This window comes from Psammomys obesus, unplaced genomic scaffold (assembly GCF_907164565.1).
Source record: "Psammomys obesus unplaced genomic scaffold, mPsaObe1.curated_primary_1811, whole genome shotgun sequence".
Lineage (NCBI taxonomy): Eukaryota > Metazoa > Chordata > Mammalia > Rodentia > Muridae > Psammomys > Psammomys obesus.
The window spans coordinates 10,719,231-10,739,220 of NW_026596046.1; the positions used below are offsets into that span (position 1 = coordinate 10,719,231).

Below are 19,990 nucleotides of genomic sequence, written 5' to 3' on the forward strand. Positions count from 1 at the left end.
TCTTTCTTTCTTTCTTTCTTTCTTTCTTTCTTTCTTTCTTTCTTTCTTTCTTTCTTTTTCTGTTTGACTATGAAGACCTTGCCTTTCATGTAGATCTTTACTTTTTGTTGAAATGATACGAGAGGAGCTTGGGGTGACAGGGCAGAGAGAGAGACAGCTAATTCAGTATGGGGTAAGAGACCAACAAACCCTAAATATAAACACAGGGAGTTAAAGCAGCCCTAGGTGAATCTGAGGCTAGAGGCTTTTGAAGCCTGGGAAATTCCTTTATCCATGGAGCAAGCAGAGAGCACTTGCCTTCAGCTGTGAACTGGAGAAACCAACATGCTGCAAGTAAGGAGGATAGACAACTTTTAGAGTGTCTGTGCTCCATGATGACTTTTACAGAACTGCCTGGCTCCCCCACTCCCACCTCCATTTCCTTCCAGGAATAGGTTTTAAACCACTTCTCACTGACCTGGCTGAAGCCTCATTTTGAGAGAGAGAACAAGAGAAAGAAGTGAAAAGATGAGAATTTCAGAAGAGAAAGGAGTGGGAGAGGATAGGACAGATGAAAGAGAAGGAACCATGACCAAGAAGTGCTTGGACCAGTAGGATGCTGGCTGCTGAATAGACTCCAAGGCTGGTTGGTGGGGACAACCTACCTTTTTGGACAGCTTGCGACTATCTTCCACAAAGCGCTTTTCTCTTGGGCTGAAGGTCCTGATACTTGCTTTGACCTGGAAAAACACGCTGTTACAAGGACAGCACTCACAGAGATGTCATTTTCTTCCTGAGTAGCTGGGACCATCACAGACTATGAGGACCTTTTAACCCACAGTCCATAGATAGGGACCAGAACGTGATAGGTCCAGTCAGGCTTGAGCAGTTACCATGGTCTTAGGGCCATAGAGTTCCTTAGTAAGTCAGGTTGGACCAGGGTTACTCTTTTCAGCACTTGGCTAAGTCCAAGTATTTCACACCAGGAGAGACACTGAGCTTCATGACTTTTCATGCTAATCTAAATGACAAAAAAATTTTCTCCTCTCATTTTGAACTAAACTTTCAGCAATTGTACCTAAAAAGAGGAATGACAATTCTCAGTCCATAAAAACAACCTTTCTACAGACAATCTCATTACCTCCAGTGACCTGAAAAAGCAAGCAAATGGGCCATGGTAGCTCGTTTACAAGGGGAAATCTGAGCCCCAGGGGAATTGACTGACTTGTTCAAACCAGCAGACTGTTGGAAAACTTCAAAAAAGTGAAGCACAAATCTGCTTCCACTATATCCCTTAACCAACATATTTTCTACCTGACACTACACTCCTGTCTTGGCTGAATAACATATTAGCCATATAATATATTTACAAGTGTTTCCCAGAAAAAAAAAGTAGTAGACTGAGGGAGGTCACCTCTCCTGAAAACTGAACAGATGGTTTATTTTGGTGAAAAAGAAAGAAAGAAACTGGGGAGAACTCCTCCACTGATGACTGTCCCCTGGTTTCAGTATTACTAAGAATTTGAGAATATATAGATATAAAAATGATACACATTGTTTTAGAGACTGCACAACTTGCATATCAGAGTTTAAACAGATATACTATGTATTATATATAGATTATACAGAACATAAAATTTATGTTCCTCGAGTAGATTATATTTATGCATAATGTGTCATATATTTATGTGATCTATAGACGACATATAGATATGCAAAGTATATATAGTATATAAAGACTTCTTTTCCTTTATTTTTGATTTTTTTCTTGACATTTAGATTATTGAGAATTCAAACCTCATCCATCCTTTGGGCTCAACCATTTGAAACCTGGAACATTCAGCATGGATTTTTGTGACTGAGGTTTAAATACATCCCCACCCATTCCCCAGCTTTAAGTCTGGAATCTTTGACATTAATTCCAGTCTGCCCAGGCTGAGCGCCATGTGTTTTAGGTACTGAGAAGCTGGGAGGCACATCCTGAGGGCACTTACCGGATTATAGATGAGGTCCATCTCTAAGTAGATAAGCCCTTTAAAAGCTTGTTCTAAATCTTTATTCTTCAACACATAACAATTTGGTTGTCCAATCCTAATCTGTTAGGAATAAAAAATGGAGTATTGGTGCCAATGTTCTGTGGCTTTTAAATGGAAAAACTAACTTTGACTAAGTTTAAAAGGTATTTTATTTTTTGTGCCTCTGTACTTTTACAACTCATTTTGTATTTTACAACTCATTTTTTATTAACCAGCATGATTTGATAGTTCATTTACAGTTTTTACATCGGTCTCATTTTTTACCACTATATGATTATACAGGAAGCAAATATTAGGCAGATACTAAGTACAAGATTAATCAATGTTTAATTCTAGAGTGACATTGTAACTGATAGAAAGATAAAGTAACAAAAACCATCAGCTCAGAGTGATGTGTTGACAGAACCTAGTGGTGCAGATTATGATGTAAAGACAGAAGTTTTTCCTCCCTCTGGAGACTAATCTCTTTCACATACTCAAATATGAAGAACTCTCTTTAAACTCTCTGGCCAATAACCCGAAGAACTATCAAGTCATGGGGAAAATAATGGCAGGGTGGAAAACTGTTATGAATCAGAAAAGATTCTATGATGGATAAATATCCATGAATTGGATCCTGGAAGAGAATAAATTATATTAATGAAAAACCAGGTGAAATACAATTGAAGACCCATTTAGTGCTGCCAAATGGCAGCATAGTAATGAAAGATGCTAACGTGGGAATAGCCTGGAGAACTCTCTTTTCTTCACAGTTTTATTTTAATCACAACATCGTTCCCAAAAAAGATTGAAGAATCATAAGGAAATGAATAAAGGAACTACTTTTTTTTTTTTTTTTTTTGTGAAGCTCCCAGTTGATCACTGGCCCTCAACAATTCGAATTAATTAAATCAAAACTCAGCTGAAGTTAAAGTCAAGATCCCAAATCATTTAAGGTACACTAAGTGCCTACATATCTTTGACAGCACCAAGTCCCTCTGACCTCCATCCAGAAGGTCACAGTACTTCCACTTACTGTGCTAAACTGCCTGCCGTTCCCAGAACACATGCTATGTAAGCAAACACTTCCCATGGAGTTTCAGAAAGTCCTTGTCTCCCTCCAAAGCATGCTAACTACATGATTCCTTGTTCTGTCGTCACATTGGGAGCAGCCATGACTTTTGTACACAGCTGTGGTGATAAAACTTCTCATATTTGAGACACATACTCCACTCTGAAAAGGCCTCAGCACAACCTGGGCTGTAATGCTTGACAACTCAAAAGAACTTGGGAAATTGGAAGGCCAGGAATCTGAACCATATTTTAAATGACTATTGCTGTCACTACAATCATTCACACAAGTGTTCTTATAAACACTAGTGGAAATGAGTTGAGTAACTCACGGTGGGGAAACAGCAATTCCACTTTACAAGGGAGAGGTCATCTTCCTTCCCAAAGCACCCCACCTCTTAGATTGAATAGCTTTTATAGGGAAAGATGGCTTTCCTGGTCGGTGGCTGAGAGGAAGGGGGTGCCCCATAAAGTCCCAGCTTCCTTCCTCAACGGTGTCCAAACAGGATTTGCAGCTTCCGCTCTGGCACAGAGTCTCAATAAATAGTGGGTGTTAAAGTTGAAAGACATAAATACAAAAACAGCATGTCAGTTTGCCAAGCTGAAGTACTTCCAACTTCATTTTGTTTCAGTCCTCAGTTCTTGTAATGTTATCTTAAAATTGCCATGATTTCTCAAGGGCAAGGGAAGGTCAGTAGAGGAACAAGAAGTATCCATATAAAAATACTTCATAGAAAAAGAAGGGTTTTTTTTCTTTTTTAATTTGGTAAATGATCATTTCCTGTTACTCAATGTCCTTAGCATTGTATCAGCAAAACTCAGAATCCATGTGGGAACATTTAAGCTATCATCAAAAGCAGAGATACAATGAAATGTAGTCATGTTTAGTACTTTAATAGCCAATTAAGTTGGAACATACAAGTTTTAAAAGTTTGAAAGTTACAAAAACTAGAAGCATACCTGTATGTTATGAACATATATAAATATCACAATTACTTTCAGAAATTAAATAGGAATTTGGCACATATGTTCTTTTTTTCTTTTACTGAAGCTTTATAGTCATAAAGATAGCCTTAAATAAAGTATTTCGTTTTTGTTGTTAAAACTACATGAAGTCTATAACTTTATTTTGTGGCTGCCAGTGTGATTTCATGATATTACTTTATATGGATCTCTTCTTTTCAACTATATAATATTCAAAAAGAAAAATCAACTACAATGTTTCTGAACATGTGGCAACACAGTAAATGCTGAGACTAAAACAGAAGAGAATATTGTAGAAAATAGTTTCCAGTTCTGTTATGTAAATGAACGGTCAACACTTGAGTGCAGGAGAAAGAGGTAGTGAAAGGCTATCTGCCCAACTTCCACATGATAGCATTACATGAGTGCTAAACATGTACATTGCACAATTAAGGCCATACTTATGATTTAGAGTGAGAATTCTGAGAGGAATTTCTTTTCTTTTAAATTTATTTTTTTTTACAATTTTTTCATTATATACCCCGATGAAGCTCCCTCCCTCAGCTCCTCCCAGTCCCACCCTCCCTCCCTCTTCTCCATTCTTGCCTTCCCCTAGTCCATGGAATGGGGGAAATTCTCCTCTGCCATCTGCCCATAGCTTATCAAGTCTCATCAAGACTTCCTGGATCCTCTTCCTCTGTGGCCTGGGAAGGCAGCATCGCCAGGGGCAAGAGATCAAAGAGCAGGCAACTGAGTTCATGACAGAGGCAGCCCCTGCTCCACTTAGACCCACATAGAGACAGAGCTACGAACTGGCTACATCTGAGCAGGAGGTCTAGGTTCTCTCCATGCATGGTGCTTGGTTGGTGCATCAGTCTCTTTAGGACCACCTGGGCTCAGAATTTTTAGCTTTGTTGGTCTCCTTGTGGGGCTCCTGTCTCCTCCCTGTCCATCTTCCTCCCCCACTTTTCCATAAGACTCCTTGCACACTGCCCAAAGTTTGGCTGTGAATCTTAACATCTGCTTCAATACCTGGTTGGGTGGAGCCTTTCAGAGGACTCTCTATAGTAGGCTCCTGTCCTCATTCCTCTTTTCCACTGCTTTTGGTTTCTATCCTGTTTACCATTCTGAATGAGATTTAAGCAACCTACCTAGTGTCCTCCTTAGTGTTTAACTTCTTTAGGTCTGTAGATTTTAGTATGACTATCCTATATTATAAGTTTAATATCTGCTAATAATTGAGTATATGCCATGCATGGTTTTCTGTTTCTGGGTTACCTCACTCATGATAATCTTTTCTAGTTACATCCATTTGCCTGCAAATTCCATGATTCCCTTGTTTTAAATAGCTGTGCAGAATTCCATTGTGTAAATGTACCACAATTTCTGTATCCAATCTTCTGTTGAGGAATATCTGGGTTGTTTCCAGATTCTGGTCATTACAAACAAAGCTACTTTGAACATAGTTGATCAAATGTCCTTGTTGAATGATGAGGCATCTTTTGGATATATGCCCAATAGTCGTATAGCTGGATCTTGAGAAAGCACTATTCCAATTTTTTTGAGAAAGCACCAGATTGATTTCCAAAGTGGTTGTACAAGCTTGCACTCACATCAGCAATGGAGGAGGATTCCCGTTTCTCCACATCCTCTCCAGCATGTATTCTCATTAATTTTTTATCTTAACCATTGTGGCTGGTGTAAGATGGAATCTCATAGTTGTTTTGATTTGCATTTCCCTGATGACTAACAACATTAAACATTTCTTTAAGTGTTTCTCTACCAGTCAATATTCCTCTGTTGAGAATTCTCTGCTTAGCTCTATACTCCATTTTTAAATTGGATTATTTTGTTTGTTGGTGTCTAATTTCTTGAGCTCTTTACATATTCTGAATATTAGCTCTGTTGGATATAGGGTTGCTAAAAATCTTTTCCAAGTCTGTAGGCTGTGATTTTGTTTTGTTGACAGTATCTTTAGCTTTACAGAAGCTTTTCAGCTTTATGAGGTCCCACTTATTAATTGTAGATCATAGAGCCTGAGCTGTTGGTGTTCTGTTCAGGAAGTTGTCTACTGTGCTAATGAGTTTGATGCTCTCCTCCACTTTTTCTTCCAATTGATTTAGTGTGTCTGGTTTTATGTTGAAATCTTTGATCCACTTGGATTTTAATTTAATGCAAGGTGATAGGTATGGGTCTATTTGCATTTTTCTACAGGTGGACATCCACTTAGATAAGCACCATTTGTTGAAGATGCAGTCTTTTTTCCATTGCATGGTTTTGGCATCTTTGTCAAAACTTAGGTGTCCGTAGGTATGTGGGTTTATTTCTGGGTCTTTGATCCAATTCCATTGATCCACCAGTCTGTTTCTATGCCAGTACCATGTAGTTTTTATTATTGTTGCTCTATAGTATTACTTGAAATCAGGTATAGAGATACCTCCAGAAGATTTTTTTATTGTATAGGATTGTTTTAGCTGTTCTGGGTTTTTTTCTGATTTTTTTTTTATTAATTACACTTTATTCACTTTGTATCCCCCATAAACCCTCTTAATAAACCTCCCCTCTTAATCCCACCTTTCCTCCCCCTTCTTCACACATGCCCCTCCCCAAGTCCACTGAGAGGGGAGGTCCCCCTCTCCTTCCTTCTGATCTTAGTCTATCAGATCTCATGAGGAGTGGTTGCATTGTCTTCTTCTGTGGCCTGGTAAGGCTGTTCCCCCCTCAGGGGGAGGTGATCAATGAGCAGGCCAATCAGTTTATGTCAGAGGCAGTCCCTCTTCCCATTACTATGGAACCCACTTGGACACTGAACTGTCATGGGCTACATCTGTGCAGGGGTTCTAGGTTATCTCCATGCATGGTGCTTGGTTGGAGTATGAGTCTCTGGGAAGACCCCTGTGTTCAAATTTTCTGGTTCTGTTGCTCTCCTTGTGGAGTTCCTGTCCTCTCCAGATCTTACTATTTCCCACTTCTTTCATAAGATTGTATAGGATTGTTTTAGCTGTTCTGGGTTTTTTGTTTTTCCATGTAAAGTTGAGAATTTTTCTTTCAAGGTCTGTAAAGAATTGTGTTGGTAATTTGATGGGAATTGCACTGAATATGTAGATTGCTTTTGGTTAGATGGCCATGTTTACTATGTTACTTCTACCAAATCATGAGCATGAGAGAACTTTCCGTCTTTTGATACCTTCTTCAATTTCTTTCTTCAGAGGCTTGAACTTTTTTACATAGGTCTTTTGCTTCCTTGGTTAGAGTTATACCAAGACACTTTTTTTTGTGGCTATTATGAGGGGTGTTGTTTCCCTAATTTCTTTCTCAGCCCATTTATTTGTCTTTTGTATGCAGGAGGGATTTTTTGAGTTAATGTTGTATCCAGCCACTTTGCTGAAAGTGTTCACCAGCTATAGGAGTTCCCTGGTAGAATTTTTGTAGTCACTCATAGATATTATTGTTTCATCTGCAAATAGTGATACTTTGACTTCTTCTTTTCCTATTTGAATCCCCTTGTTCTTCTTTACTTGTCTTATTGTTCTAGCAAGGACTTCAAGTGCAATATTGAAAAGATATGGAAAGAGTGGGCAGGCTTGCCTTGATTTCAGTGGGTGATAGGTTTGCTGTATATTGTCTGTACTATGTTTAGTTTTGTGCCTTGTATCCCTGATCTCTCCAAGACTTTAAACATGAACAAGTGTTGTATTTTATCAAATGTTTTCTCAGCATCTAAGAAGATGATCATGTGGATTTTTTTTTCTTTCAGTTTGTTTACATGGTGGGTTACATTGATGTATTTCCATATATTGAACCACCCCTGTATAGCCGTGATGGAGACTACTTGGTCATATTGGATGATACCTTTGATGTGTTCTTGAATTCAGTTTGCGAGTATTTTGTTGAATATTTTTGCATCAGTGTTCATAAGGGAAATTGGTCTGAAATTCTTTTTCTTTGTTGGGTCTTTGTGTAGTTTAGGTATCAAGGTGACCGTGACCTCATAGAATGAGTTTAGTAATGTTCCTTCTCTTTCTATTTTGTGGATAGTTTGAAAAGTATTAGTGTTAGCTCTTCTCTGAAGGTCTGGTAGACTTCTGTGCTGAAACTATCTGGCCCTTGTTTTTTCGGATGGGAGACTTTTGATGACTGCTTCTATTTTCTTAGGGAATATAGCAGTATTTAATTGATTTACCTGGTTTTGATTCAGTTTGGTAAGTGGAATAAATCAAGAAAATTGTGCATTTCATTCATATTTTCAAATTTCGTGGCATATACACTTTTGAAATAAAACCTAATGATCGTTTGGATTTCCACAGTGTCTGTTATTATGTCCCCCATTTCATTTCTGATTGTGTTGATTTGTTTTTTAGTTTGCCTTTTAGTTTGTTTGGCTATCAGTTTGTTTATCTTGTTGATTATTTTCAAAGAACCAGCTCTTGGTTTTATTGATTCTTTGAGTTGTTCTCTTTGTTTCTAATTTATTGATTTCAACACTAAGTTTGATTATTTCCAGTGGTCTACTTCTCTTGGGTGTGTCTGTTTCTTTATTTCTAGGGCTTTCTGTGAGCCATTAAGTTGCTTGTATGAGATGTTTCAAATTTCTTTATGAAGGCACTTAGTGCTATGAACTTTCTTCTTAGCACTGCTTTCATTGTGTCCCATAAGTTTGGGCATGATGTGCCTTCATTTTCATTGAATTTAGGAAGGCTTTAATTTCTTTCTTCATTTCCTCCCTGACCCAGATGTCATTGAGTAGAGGATTGTTCAGTATCCATGCGTATGTAGGCTTTTTGCTACTTCTGTTGTTGTTAGGTCCAGTTTTAGTCCATAATAGGATACAAGGGATTGTTTCAATCTTTTTTTATCTGTTGAGGCTTGCTTTGTGACCAACTATATGGTCTATTTTGGAGAAGGGTCCATGAATCGCTGAGAAGAAGGTAAATTATTTTGTGTTTGGGTGAAACGTTCTGTAGATGTCTGTTAGGTCCATTTGATTCATGACATCTGTTAATGTCATTGTTTCTTTGGTTTCTCTTTTGTGGACCTGTCCTTTGATGAAAGTGGAATGTTGAATTCTCCCACTCTTAATGTGTGGGAATTTATGTGTGGTTTAAGTTTTATTAATGTTTGTTTTACAAATCTGGGTGCCCTTGTATTTGTGGACTAGATATTCAGAATTGAGATGTCTTCTTGGTAAAATTTTCCTTTGATGAATATGAAGTGACTTTCCCTATCTCTTTTGATTAATTTTGGTTGAAATTCTATTTTATTAGATATTAAAATGCTATGCCTGCTTGCTTCTTGGGTGCGTTTGCTTTGAAAACCATCTTTTAGCCTTTTATTGTCAGGTAATATATATCTTTGTGACTGAAGTGTATTTCTTGCTTGCAATAGAATGTTAGGTCTTGTTTACACATCCATTCTGTTAGTCTTTGTCTTTTTTTTTTATTGTGGAATTGAGTCCATTGATATTTGAGAGATTAATGACCCATGACTGTTAGATACTTTGATTTTGATGTTGGTTGTGGTAGTGTGTTTGTGTGCTTGGCCAAAAAGAAAAAATTGTTTTTAATTCACAACAGGAGATGGGTCCTCATGTTGATTTGGAGGGTCTTCTGTGCTAACATCTGGAAGGACTGCATTCCCACCAAACTAAGGTTCTCAGCTAAAAATGCCAGCTAATATATTAAACTTCAGTTCTGTAGGGTCAAATATTAAAATTGATGTATTATATAACTTTTATACTCAACTTTATAGGCAACAAGAACAACATTAGACCATAACTCAAGGCATCTTCACAGAGCAGTGTAAAGGATATAAAATCTTATTAAGATTATACATTCCATAATTGAGGATAATACTTCTGGAATTATTAGGCATAAATTCTTCCACAGTTTAAAATAGTACCTACCATAACAAAAAAAATCTACATTTGATAAAGATATTACCTCTCCTTTAAAAAGAGCGATCCTTTTATATAAAGAATGGTCCTTTCCATGATTAGAAAGATGGGCATTTCTACGTACCTTAGATTATTTTTAATTCAGTTTGAGATATAAGTCATCCATCTGGAGCAAGGGAAAAGGTAACGCTTTGGTAATTATCCAAAGGTTTTTAAACCACCAGGAAGTCTGTTACTAAGTCATAATTTGAGATTTGGGACCAAAGAAAATATTAATATGGAAATTTATGTTATAAGGCCAGCCTATAACTACCTGAGGAGGAACCAGGAACATTGAGTGCCCCTCCTGTCACCTCTGAACTGTGGCTAAGCACAGATTTGGGAGAGAAGTTGTGCATCCCTTGCTGAGACCAAGAGACTTCAAGTAACAGCTCCAAACACAGTCACACAGATGACACTGGTAAATCTTGGTGGGACAAAATTGAATGAGCAGATATAAATGTGGGAATCAGATATATATATATATATATATATATATATATATATATATATATATATATATATAAATGTGTTTGTGTGTGTGCATGTGTGTGAAACTGCAAACAAATTAACTTAAATCTTAAAATTACCATGTTAAGAATATCAAAATTGCCGGGTGTAGTGGCACCTACATATAATCCCAGCATTCAAGGAGGCAGTAGCAGGCAGATCTCTGTGAGTTTGAGGCCAGCCTGGTCTACAAAATCAGTCTGGGACAGCAGAGCCACAGAGAAACTCTGTCTCCAAAAACAAACAAACAAAGAATCTCAAAATTCTAGTATAAACTATAATAGTCCTTAAACTAACATTTTTCTACATAAAAGATTATTCCCTCTGCTTATTATTAAGCGCAGTAAATATGAAAAACCTCTTAAAGTTTGATAGATAAATTTTTTGAGTCAGAAGAATGATCAAATCATTATTCTTTAAAACTGTAACCTGAACATAACGTACTGTAGCATATGAAGATGTAGAAAAAATAAACAACCCACAATTGCATTTTCTCCAAGCAACAATTATGTTTATTGTGATTCATCACAAAATTCTTTGATGCGACCTGTTACCAAAGTTAATCAGGATCAATATGAAGGAATAAAACCACGGGAGAGCTTAAGAAGGAAATACATGCATTTAAGATCAAAACCCCAAGTCAAAAAAAAAAAATCCTATTGATCTCATCACTGCTTGACCTTCAGGCTAGGAAAGGCAGAACATTTGGATGTAGAGGAACTTTCTGTACTAAATACTATCCTCTATAGCACATGTTAAAAAAAAAAAGTCTGTGGCCACAGCATGGTACAGTGGCTGAGCACAGCTGAGGCACATGTTAAATGACTCCCCAATAAAATACGACAAGGAGAGGCACGTGGCCTGGCAGGAAGGCAATTAATACGCTTTATCTGACAGCACTTGGCATTCGTCCTGCAGCTTGTAATCAGGTGTGGGTCCACTGACACAAGTCACAAACAGCACAAGAGAGTCAGATGTCCAGGAGGCTCTGCTTGGCCCCTCAGAGAAAACAGCTACTAGGGAGCTGAAAGCCCCCTGAGCCCTCACCATCACATCTCACTTCTCTGCAAGGCAGCCAGTTCTGTGACACAAAAGCAAAACCAGATCTGAGCTTGAGAAATGACACACAGCCTGTCCGCATAGGGCATCTCGTAGCCACTCTTCCTAAAATATGAGGTATTTGCACACAAGCTATACAGATGATTGTAAAAGATTTGGGAAAATAAAAAAAAATCACTATAAGAATACTGAACTAAAATTTTTGGACAAATGCATCTGTAATTTGTAAACAGATATTTCTGCCTTATAAAAATAGAAATATTCCATACACCTCAATGAGCTTCTAAACAGTTAAAACACCTATTCTGAGCTTTAACTTAGATTTTACACTTACAGTATCAAATATATATTTTATGCACTATGGGTCTGGATAATTTCAGTGTAAGAAGTTTTTATTTATATTTTAAATTTTTAATTAAAAATTATAAAAGGATAGGTAATATCTGAGGTAGATCATAGATGAAGATTAACTGAGTTTATATTCTGGCTTTGCTTTAGGTTGGATGGATAACTTTGTTTAAATTCCTTAGCTGTTTTATTTAAAATCTATCTATCTATCTATCTATCTATCTATCTATCTATCTATCTATCTATCTATCTATCTATCTCTCTATCTATCTATCTCTCTATCTAATTCATTTTACATCCGAAACATAGCCCCCTCCATCCTCTCCTCCCTGTCCCATCCTCCTTCCCTCTTCCCTGATCCTCTGTCCCATGTTCCCCAGAGAAGGGGCGCCCCCACCTCCTCACCAGCCCACCCCAGCACATCAAGTCACTTCAAGATTGGGCTCACCCTCTTCCACTGATACCAGGCAAGGCAGCACTTCCAGGGGGAAGTGATTGAAAGCAGGCAAGAGAAGTCTATGTCAGAGACAGTCCCTGCTCCCCTTACTAGTCAAGTGCTCTTCCTCTGAGCTATATTGCCCAGCTATTTTATTTTTTGTTATATTTTTTGAAACAGGGTCTCACTAAGTTGCTTAGCTTGGCATTGAGCTCATCCTGTAGCTCAGGACACTGACAGTTTAGATTGGTAATTCTCCTGCCTCAGCCTTCAGAGTAGCTGAGATCACAGGTTTGTACCACCAACCTGGTTTAAAGTACATTCCTTTTAACTAGATTTGATGAATTATATTATAGTACTTTCAATTTAACCGACTTCAACAGTTATAGGCTGTGATGAGCTGTTGACAGGTAGCTTGTGTGAACCATCCTTTCATCTCTCAGTCTACATCCTCTTGATAGAACTGCTGAGTCATGGGAGGAGTTTAATTTTAGGGTTTACACGAGCCTTGCTAGGATGGTTTCCTGAAGTCCGTTAGTGTTAGTAATTTACAGTGAAGAAGGTTGTGTTTTTCCCTGCAGTTTCACCAGCTCCAGGCATTTTAGCTTGCAGAAATAAGCTGGTCTCTGGTACATATATATATGCCTTTGTAAACAACAAATGAGACTACTTTGTGAAATCAGTTACTTAGACTCAGTTCCCATTTCTGACATTCTGTGTCTGTGTGACTATGTATAATAACTTCATCTCTATGAGCCCAGTGTTCCTCTTTAAAATAGATACCCAGATTATAAATGTGAAATATGTCTGTATATGACATTCTGAACCACTCTGGATAAAACCAGAGTTTTGTCCAATAACTCTTTCCAACAGCATTCTAAGGCATCCCTTTTATCCATTTGATAATGAAAACCCTTGACCAAGTTTGTTAATCCTGTTGCTTAAATTAGTTGTATCATTTAAATTGCTAACACATGGTAAAGATGACGATGACAGTGTACTGCGTTCAAGGACTAATTGCTTCAAGTTTGCCAGTTCACTTCTCAGTTATACATGTAGGAATTATCTTCATGTCAGCATTAAGTAATTGAAGACGGAGAAGTCAAGTCACTCCTAAAACGTGAGCCAAGTTACCTGATAAGCCGGCCAGTCAATCCCTGATTTATCAACTTGTTCTGTATTCTTTACCACCAAGACCATAACTGATAAGTTATTTCTGTGCTATGAAGATTTCTGTTTGGGGCTAACTTTTCTGCCATGTTGACTCAGTAATTAAAGACAATCCAGCCTGGCCACCAACTTCTGTTCAAAGGCTATAATTCTGTTTTTTGTTTGTTTGTTTCCTTTTCTTTTTTTTTTTAACCATCTTTTCTTTTCTATTCCATCCATTGTGTTTCAATTTACCATGATAATTGGTGTTTAGACAACATAGACTGACATCTAAAGATCTTAGGAACTTTTTCTCTTACTGCTCCTTTTCCATTTGCCCATTCTGGATTTAATCTTATCAGTTTCTTAACAACTTCTATTGAATTTGTCACTTGACAATAAGATAAATGTATGTAGTGTATTCTGATTATTCTAACTCTGTCCTGTCTTATTTTAACCTCATCCTTCCCCTCCTTCCACCCTCTAAGTCCCTTTTCCACATTCATGCCTTTTGGTTTTGAAACTCACTGAGTTAAATAAGCATCACCTGTTAGACCATAGGTTTGGAACTACTCATTGAAGCATGGTATTCTTATCAGTGGATACACAACGGAATGTAATTTCTGCCCTTTTCTGAATCCATTGATATCCCATAGTTAAGCAAGGTACGGTAGGAATTCATGGGCCCCTCCCAGACCTCTAAATAGCTATTTACAGGATCTATTCTTGTGCCATTTGCAGACCTCTGCAGCTGCTTTGAGATTATAACTAAATTGTCTGTGTTACTACTAGAAAGACAGCATTTCGCTGCCCTTCTCTGTCTTCCAGCTCTTATATTCTTTCTGCCCCCTCTCCCAAGACATTCACTCAGCTTTAATGGAGGTGGCACAATGGAACTGTAAAGGTCTGTACACCCAGGAACCACTTATTCAAAGAATCTTGAGAGGGCAGCATCTCTGTACTCACCACATTTCATTACAAAGAGACACTTCTCTCATTAATGTTGGGAGCACCATTTTTCTCTTGGCATAAATAGATGTAGAAGGCATATTGAAACAGCTCTGATGCACAGTCATAAATTTACCCCGAGGGCCTAAAATTTCCCCAGCTATGGGGTTGTGGATTAAGAAATGGGCCTTAAGTTTCACCAGAGCATACTTGGTCACCACCATAGCAATGCCACTACTGCACCTGTGGACACATCTTGCTTGATGGATTTGTACTATAGTTCATAGCACAGCTGTGTAACACTATTGGTCCTCGGCAGGCTGCATTGTGCTCTCTGGATCATGGAAGCTAGAGAGCAGGAAAAAGCTTACAGCTCAGTTCCTACTTAATATACCTTGCAAGTAAAGTCTGTGGGGTCTTCATCAATAAGGTCTTCTCAACTAGTTCTGATGGTAACCAAGAGAAAATTAAAAGAGCTGGCATTCTTTTAGGTGTCCACTGCTTAATTCACCTTGAAATTGTTGTTGTGTTTAGTGGAATGTTTTACCCTAACTCCCTAAGCAGCTGATTTTTCCAGAACCTCTTTTCATCCTTCAGATTTATTGAATATTAAATGATCCCTACTTAATGTTCTCTCAAGTCCTTTGATAAAGTTCTAGAAGTTCTAGAATAATTTCACATAGATCATAGAGATCACTTTTGTCTACATTACATACTTTGGTGTTTTTAATTTTCTGATGAATTCAGCTATTGCTATTGCTTTATTAATATGTATCTTACTAATGTTTTATATTCCATTACTTATTATTCATTTACAGATATATGAAATTACAAGATAACTCACTTTTAAAATGTGATTTCTCAGTTAACATATACAAATGTTTTTGCATATAATTTTACATTGTATCTGATATTTTATATGTATCTAATATAAAAGCTTTATTTTCACTTGTTAATTTGTAAACCTAAGTCTGTTTAATTCTCTAAGTAAGTAATGCTGCAGAGAAGGTCCTATTACTACTTTCCTTTTAAAAGGCAAAGGCATGAAAGGAATATAGTGGTACTGTAGTCATGGTTTTGAGTCTTTGGACAAATACTAGACCTATAGGTAAGGAAGCCCTTTTCAGGTACTATTATGGTTTAGATGCGGAGTGTTCCTACAACTGGATTATCATGTTAAAGTACATGGTTCCCAGCTGCTGGTGCCATGTGATGAGACTCCGAGTTTCAAAATCTGGCAGTAGGTGAGAGGGTACATCTTGTCTCTGGCTGCTGCATCCAACTTCTTTTCCTCCCCCTATGTCTTTCCCTCTCCTCCTCCCCTTCCACTCCAGGGGGATGAGGCGAAGCAGCTCTACCACTGCATGCCCCTACTACCCCCTCATTTTGTTAAGACCGTATGGGGCCAAGACACCAAGGCCTGAGGCCGCGAAACCTGGGCCATTTATTTGTCTGTGTCGTTTGTCTCTGTCACAGTGCCAAAGAGGCAACTGATCTGCTTGCTAAATGATTGGAGTACTTTGTCCATAATCAGGAATGGGAGTAGGCCTTTTCAAGTTCCCCTTCTACATCTAGTGATACTGTGGAATCACTTTTAATACATCATTGCTATCAGTTACACAATATGCTTCCTACTGTGTCGAACCCTTCTGATAACACAAGAAGCGTATACTCTCCTTAAATCTTTTTTCTTGCTATGACTTACTCTAGTCACAGAAATAATATAATACATTTTCCAATTTTCACGTTCTTAATGTATTTAAATACTATCAGAATTACTCATCTCCTTCGGGACTTGGAAAAAACAATTGACATGTTATTTTCTTTTTTTAATTAATTTTTTTACATTAATTACATTTTATTCACTCTGAACATGTTATTTTCTTGATGGCACGAGAAGAGAAGATACAGAGAAAAGGTTAGAATCACCTGAAATTTTTTCTAAACTTTCCATAACTAATAATTTCCACTAAGTGTCATACTTGTTGTCTGATATCCACATTCCTCTAATCATACTTTTAAAGATGGTTTCCTTTGCTCCTTTCACACATTCATTCTTCCAAGTGTGGAACTGTGTTAGGGGTTCTTTGGAGAGAGTAAACATCTTCACAGAACTCAGATACTGTCATATCTGCTTCTACAGCTAGCTCTGCTCTCTTGGTCCCTCACTGAGAATTGATGCCAGTATTCACAAATGCATGTTGTTCATTGTTTCCCATTCTCATTACTTTTTTTTTTTTAAATTTAACCCTGTAAGTGGATTGTCAATTTCACTAGTATTTGGGGGGAATGAACTAGTACCTGGCCATATCATTTCTTCTGCCCCACTGTTTGCATACACTTTCTCGTTCTGTACTTTGATTCCTCTTGCCTCAGTGCTAGTGTAGAACTCGCAGCTTTGCACATTCTGTGCAAATGCTCTGCTACTGCACTACACTGGCCAAACTATTTTGAGGATGTTGTTTTTCTTTATCAATACCTTTGTAATTTTCTTAGTCTTTTTTATATGTGTTAAATTGTTTTATTGATTTTTCAACCTTTATATTTAGTTACTAAACCAATCAAGGTACAACTACACTTTTGGCCCTTATGCAGTTTTATGTAGCATTACTGTAAAGTTTTAAGCACCCTCTAAAGGCAGTCTTAGACTAATTCAGATGTGTTTTCTTTCATATATAGGTAGTTTGATGTTTTTCCTTTCTTTGTTACTAACGTATAAAAAGGAGAATTCAGGACTGTGACCATAGTACGGTTTCTGCCTGTTTGGACTCTGCTAAGTTATCCTGAACCAATACATCACTCTATGAACATGTTAAAGCAGGTATTGAAATACACTTTTTTTCCCATTTTATGTATGGATAGATACATATCACACTGATTTTTTTATTGTCTAAAGTTTGAGAATTACACTTTTAATGTGCCTAAAAGTTATCTGATAGTCTGCTGATAGACACATGAAGGTCCCAGATATTACTGCTCAGACAACTTGTGCTCTAAGGCAGCAGGTAGGGTGTTCACCATCAACAGACCCGACAGACCTGTGACCTCACAAAGCAATGTAGCATTACTTTTATTCTGTTTATGTTTGGAGCTTTCATGTTTACTTTGTATTGTTGTTCAGAGCAGGAGAGGAGAGAAGATAAAAGTCCCACTAAGTTGTATCCCTAATCCATAGTATTTTAAATAGATATATTTAAAGCTGGTGTAAAGATTATCTACATTTTTATTCCAATCTTTTATTTTAAGAAATACTTTCTCTCTGTAAAAAAATGTGAAATGTTCTATACACGGGGCCATGCTTCTTATGCTCAGAGTGAGAATTCATCTTGTTTTGAACTCTTAAAACATTCCACTATTCATTCTCTTCCTGCTTGCATCTCATTTGTATCCATACATTATGTTTCCCTTCTTTACAAAACTATTTCCCACGTCTCAAAACACAGGAAAGTAAGATTTTACTTAGGCTTAATTTAGAGACTGGCCATGTAACCGAGGAGTTCGGTGTGTTCAGGATCTGCCGTTCTGTGTGGTGTGCTCAGCCTTGTACTCACCGTCTTCTTGTTTTGGGGCACTGGGAGAACCCCACACTCACTCAGCCTAACCTGACCCAATACTATTCATACCACACGATGTATATGGATCACGAAAACCAGCGCCCTGATGTTAGGGAGAAGCGGTGCTAGCTGACTTTCCACCTTACATCATCTCTGTCTCAGCTACCACATATCCTGGGAGAAGAATGCAAGGACAATTGAAAGTTTATGTTGCAAGATGACTATGCGGGGGTCTGGACAGATGGTCCAGTGGTGAAGACCATGCATTGCTCTTCCAGAGGACCTAAGTTTGGATCCCAGAATTCAAGTCAGGTGGCCTACAACTGCCTTTAGATCTAACTACCTACTCATTGGCACCTGTGGGCACTTGAACTCGTGTGCAGGTATACCGACCCCTTTTACATGCATATCAAATTAACTCTATCACCCTACATGTGAATTTGAGTCTTGTTTTCATCAAATAGTCTCCCACATGACGCATTCCTTTTTCCTTTCCATCCACCCTGTACCCCAAGACTGCACGTGTTGATTTATAAACCAAATCTGTACTTCAAAGCCAAACCCTGGCAACATACCACTTCTAAATTTATGTCGATCATAAACTCATGAATGCAATCCTAAATGTCACCATCATTCGCATTAGTGGCCAAATTCCATCTTAATCTTAAAACAGACAAATGAAAAACTGTGATTACCCATGTCTCCTATCTCATGCAACCCCGTTGCACAAAATACTTAACTGAAAATGAAAATGGAGTTGTGTATGGTACATAGTTGGTACAAGTAATTTGTTCCATAAAGCTAATTAAGTAAAGCTGTTCGGAATATAGCTCCTCACAGCACGCATGCGTGCTCCACCAAAACACTGCAGCTCCTTAAAGCAGCATAGAGGCCATATTTCTGGTCATAGGTTCCTGTGCCAATATGGGCTGTACTTGCATAAGATGAGTCAGATTTGTTCCAAAATACATTTCATTGAACTGAGATAATGGAGTTATATTCATTTTAGGGCATTACAAAGTAATTATATATTTTATTATAAGAATATAATGTAAGAATCAATATGTAATTTTAGTTGTAGTGTTTCTGTTATGACCTTGTGTGACCTTGTTTAACCTTGCGACCTTGTGTTTAGTGCATAAATGTTTAGAATTATAATGTCCTCTTGGTGTACATTTTCTTTGATGGGTACTTAGTGTCTGTCCCTAGCTCTTCAGATCAGGGTTGAAGTCTATTTTGTCAGCTCTGCCTGCTTTCTTCTGCACAGTGAGATCCACTGCCCACGCCCATCCCACCTGCCCAGTGCTGGCCTTGAACTCGTGTGGGGCTTAATCATGTTGCAAGAGTTCATGTCAGTTCACATGTGCCTCAGTCACGTCGTGTCTGGAAGATACTGTTTCCTTGGAGTCATCCATCACCTCTGGCTCTTACAGTCTTTCTGCTTCCTCTCTTGGATAGCTCCCTGAACATTAAGGAGAGGAGTTTGATGAGCATAGCCCATTTAGGCTTGTATGCTCCAAAATCTCTCACTGTTCCTCCATTTTCCAATCATGGGTCTTCGTGTTAATTCCCATCTACTGCAAGAAGTTTCTCTCATGTGAGTTGAGTGAGTCACTGATGTATTGGTATAGCCATAGCTCATTAGGGGTCATTTTATTGCTATGTGCCATTAGCAGAATAATACTAGGTTTTCCCCTAAGGCCAGAAGACGTAGCTAGTCTTAGGTTCTTGGCTACTTTAGCAGTGTTAGTTATGGGTTTTATCTCATGGAGTAGGCCTTAAATCTGATCAGAAAGTGATTTGTTATCCAGTAATAGTGCCATTATTGCACCATTATATCTTCCAGGCAGATGACTCTTGTAGGTCACAGGGTTTGTATCCGGGTGGTATTAATGGTTAACTCTCTCCTCCAGTCTTTCAGAGAATGTCCCAGTACTGTGAACACTAGTCATCAGGCATGAAGCTTCTAGTTAGACACCAGCTTGATGTTTGTCAACGATATAAATACGTGCTGCTGTCTTCAGCA

General features: G+C 38.0%; 1 protein-coding gene across 1 annotated transcript in view; it reads right to left on the bottom strand.

Moving 5' to 3' along the window:
• Mctp2 (multiple C2 and transmembrane domain containing 2) overlaps nucleotides 1–19,990 on the bottom strand; it is a 181,008-nt gene that overhangs the window by 78,330 nt on the left and 82,688 nt on the right. The window contains exons 14-15 of the mRNA XM_055623671.1: nucleotides 1,974–2,075; nucleotides 645–719 (exon numbers count right to left, since the gene is read on the bottom strand). Of these exons, the coding sequence (XP_055479646.1) occupies nucleotides 645–719; nucleotides 1,974–2,075 (177 nt within the window). The remainder of the gene's footprint in view (nucleotides 1–644; nucleotides 720–1,973; nucleotides 2,076–19,990) is intronic.